The 4,106-nt window shown below is 43.3% G+C and overlaps 1 protein-coding gene across 1 annotated transcript; it reads left to right on the top strand.

Moving 5' to 3' along the window:
• The first annotated feature begins 205 nt into the window (after positions 1-205).
• Positions 206-1,661, top strand: IQCF2 (IQ motif containing F2). The gene is made up of 3 exons (XM_045807132.2): positions 206-223; positions 398-478; positions 1,278-1,661. Exons 1-3 carry the CDS (start codon positions 206-208, stop codon positions 1,659-1,661), a joined length of 483 nt encoding a protein of 160 aa, XP_045663088.2.
• The last annotated feature ends 2,445 nt before the right edge of the window (positions 1,662-4,106 follow it).

Genomic DNA, 4,106 nt, shown 5'->3' with positions numbered 1-4,106 from the left:
TGGTACGTCTCTGACAAGAGGGAAGTAAACAGGCAGTAAAAATTCCCATGGAGCTTGTTTCTGAGGAAGACTCAACTTTGTGGTAGATATCCTAATCCTTATGTCATAATACAGTTGTGAACTCACAGCTGTCCCCCGCATTTTACTCATGCCAGACTTTGGGAAGTAGAGAAATCAAGGCTAATGAACCATCTAGAGACAAGCCATGGGGATCCGATTTTGTGTAAGAGATGTGGCCAGAGTTATTAGGCAAGCTAGGAGTGGGTGGAAATCACCTGGGACTTCACAGGTCTTGGGAAAAGAAGGGATGCTGAAGCAGGGGGTATCTGAGTACAGAGCCATAAAGAGAAAACAGCAGTCTTAACTCATCCATTTTCCCATTTAATTCTGATGACAGACTCAGGGCAATTTAGTTCTAATTGTAATTGAAGATGTTGATGAAATAACTGAATTGAAGAAGAGGAAGAAGCAGAGCAAGGTGGGTAAAATCTCCATGTAGTTAAGAGATATCCAGAACATTCATGTCTGTTTAATGAGGGTGAGGAATTGTGCTTTTTATGGAGCCAGAGTCTAAAATAATCAGGTGTCACCTCAATATTGGCTCATTTTTCCTCCACTCCCTTCTCTATGTGGGCTCTCTGGGTCTCAGTTAGACTGTGGCATGAAAAGTGAATGGAGAATGAAAGCCATCAAGAAACATATGGGGCTGGGAGGTAAGAATGTGAGGACTCTGAATTAGAGAGTACAATGTTCAAAATATAGGCTGGAGTAGAAAATGGGGTGAGGGTGCTGTTCAAAATTTGGGCTGGGGTAGAAAATGGGATGAGGGTGCTGAAAACCCACAACAGTATTGAAGTACATTGTTATGGCAGAGAGAAATGAACCAACGATGGTTGGGACTAGCATTAGCAGAGAATACCAGGCAAAGGCATTACGAGGCCAAACCTCCCAAACCCAATAAGCACTGAAGAGGTAGAGCATGACTAACAAAGTCCGTCACATCCCTAATGCACCCTTCTAACTACTAATGGTTTTCCCTTTATCCGTACACCTTTGGGATAGTCAGGAGGATGCTGTGACTCTGCGAGCAGGGTTATCTGCCCATAGTGACAGAGGAGGGCTCACCACCCAGGTCTTCTTGCTCCTAGGCAGTGTCCTAACTCCCTTGAATTCTCCAAAGAAGTGATAATGGTTAAGAGAATCTGGGCCGCTTCCAGGAAGATCTTGGAAGTCGATGGCAAGAAGTTCCCTGAGTGGTTTCTCTTATCTTCACCTAGAAAAGTTTTAAAAAAAAAACAAATGCAGCCACAGAGATTCAGGCCTGGTGGCGTGGCACCCTGGTACGCCGGACATTGCTGCACGCAGCCCTCAGGGCTTGGATCATTCAGCGCTGGTGGAGGCAGACCTTGGAGAACCTGCTGCAGAAGAAGCGAAGGGAAGCCCTGGTTACCTATGCAAATACAGTGAGGGCAGTGATCAAGATCCAGTCTTTGGTCCGTATGTGGCGTATCCACTGGCGATACTGTCAGGTGCTCAACGCCATCCGTGTCATCCAATGCCACTGGGAATGCCACAACTGCTATACCTGTGCTCTCCTCCGGGGCCACTGTGTAGTCACAGCCACTCACCTACAGTTCCACATTGAGATCATCAACCCCTAAGGGCTGGCAAGAAGGGGCACTGTGTCTCCTGTCCCCAGTAAAGATCTAACCTGGTCTGCTATGTCTTATGTTCTCCCCTAGCTAATGGAAATGTTGGGTCTTAGGCCATGCTACCTCCTCTTCTTCCTGGGAAAGAACTTCAGTGAGGTTTTCCCCTTGTGACCGTGGACCCCATTCTGGACTGACAATGACAATATGCTATTTACTCAATTGTCAAAACAGAAACTGAGGTCTTAGTCTATCCTGATATATGACAGAGCCAGAAGTCTCAGTTCCCATTCCCAGCCCCATTCCTTTCTTTTCACCTGGGGATCTGAAAATAGGTGGGCTGCCTCTTTCTGAGGACTCTGAGCACCTCTGCAAGTGAGAAGAGATGCTGAGACTGTTCTCTGTCAGCCTGGGGTTGGGGGTTGGTGGGGATACCTCAGACAAGGTATCTTTGATAAGCCCCTAGAGAAAATGCCAACATTTGCCTGACTCTACTGGAAGCAGCGCAGTGCAGCTCCAGGTGAAGGACAAGAGGCTGGTCTTAGTGATAGGTACAGCTGGGCATGCTGATGAGCATGTGATGACCCTGGGAACTAATGGGAAACAGGAGTTCATGGTACTACAGCTCTGTCTCCACAATATCCTTACCCGAACCCTTCTCCCTAAGGGCTTCGATATAAACAGGGCTCCCTCTGATATTATCCCATCCCTACTCTTATCTCCATTTTTGGTGATTTATCATTGGCCAGATGGTCCTATCAATCTCCTTGCCTCTAATAAACTATTTTTGCTCCCATCCTCAGCCACTCGCTCCCGTAGTCATACTAAAGCAATGCAATTCAATAGAACTTTCTGTGATGATAGAAATGTGCTGTATCTGTGCAGTCCAATGTGGTAGTCACTAGCCACATGTGGTTGTGAAGCAATTGAAATGTGCCTGGTACAACTTTAAAAAATTGAATAATTTAATTTAGTTGAGTTGAGTTTAGTTTAGTTTAGTGTAAATCTAAATAGGCACACGTGGATAACGGCTATTCCATTGGACAGTGTGGCTATAGACCTCACCAGTAGAATAATTGTTCTCTTGCCCAAATTGCTTTTTCTAGTGTTCCATTTTCTGATTACTTTATTCTTTCCTTCCAGTTCACCTTTTAAATACCCCCAATAGAATGTTTCTTCAGATAAGAAGGTCTTCTAATCTATTGACCCTACCTTTTTATTTTTTACAGCCATCATCCCTGTCATGTCCTTGCATCCATCTTTACCCAGTTCAGATTCTATGGTTAATCATTATAATCTCTGCCCTGCACAACTTGACTTCTCTTAGCTCTCTCTGTCTGTGCAAACACATGTGGGGCAACTCAACCATTTACCTGCTTTGTGCCTGCAGAAAAGCAAGCATGGCTGGAGCAAAACAAACAATCCGGAGGCATGGTCTCAGTTTATATTCGTGACTGCAGATCTCTACTGGACAAATTTATCTGCTGGACAAATCTCTACTGGACAAATTTCCCAATACATTTCTCTGATATGCTTGCATTTCCATTTTCTGAGTTGAATATCCATATCACCTCCTTTCCAAATGTCCAATTCTATTTTTTCTCCCCTTGAACTTGATGATGTCACCACACATTTAACTGAAGAAATGGGGGCAGACTGGACCCTTATCTTCCTACCACCACATTATCCATCCAAGCTCCCTCTGGACCATAATTGCTGCCTTCCCTTCAGTTGAACTAAATGGTCTTTGATCCCATCAAAGCCCAACCCCTCCACTACACTGCTACCATCTCAAGGTTTTTGATCCTCCATTCAAACCCCACTATCCAAATTATCAGTGTCTACCTCTTCCATCTTTAACAAATATGCACTTGATCAACTTCTGTTCCAGATTTTTGCTTCTCTTCATAGCAAAACATGTTGTTGCTGTTTCCACTTCTCTTCCTACCATTTTCTTTTCAACCCATTCCAGTCCAGCTCTATCACTCTCACTCCACAGAGACTGCACTGATCAACATTACCAATATTCCAGCTGGCCAAATCCAATGATTATTTCTCTGTTTTTACCTTATGCATCCTCTCTACATCAGGCTACAAAGTTAACTACTTCCTCCTGATTGGAATACATTATTTTGTAAAAAGGCAAACAACAAAAATCCCACCATTTAATCCATAAATTCTTAAATATATATTTAATAAATGAGAACTTTGTAAAAAAATATATAACCTCAGTATTATTACTTCTTTCAACATTCACAATCATTCCTTAATACTTTAGACTATGTATACGCACCCAATAACTGAGCTTCTAAATACATAAAGCATAATTCCACTGTGCCCCTTTGTAGTCAACCACTACACCACCAGACCCTAGCAACCGCTGATCTGTACTCTGTCTCTATTATTTTACCTTTTCCAGAATTTCATATAGAATGAATAATAGTTTGTTGCCATTTG

The sequence above is a fragment of the Ursus americanus genome, chromosome 14 (genome assembly GCF_024610735.1).
Source record: "Ursus americanus isolate L20-20 chromosome 14, mUrsAme1.1.p, whole genome shotgun sequence".
Classification (NCBI taxonomy): domain Eukaryota; kingdom Metazoa; phylum Chordata; class Mammalia; order Carnivora; family Ursidae; genus Ursus; species Ursus americanus.
The sequence above is the reverse complement of the archived record's forward strand: the minus strand, read 5'-3'. Positions and strand labels throughout refer to the sequence as shown.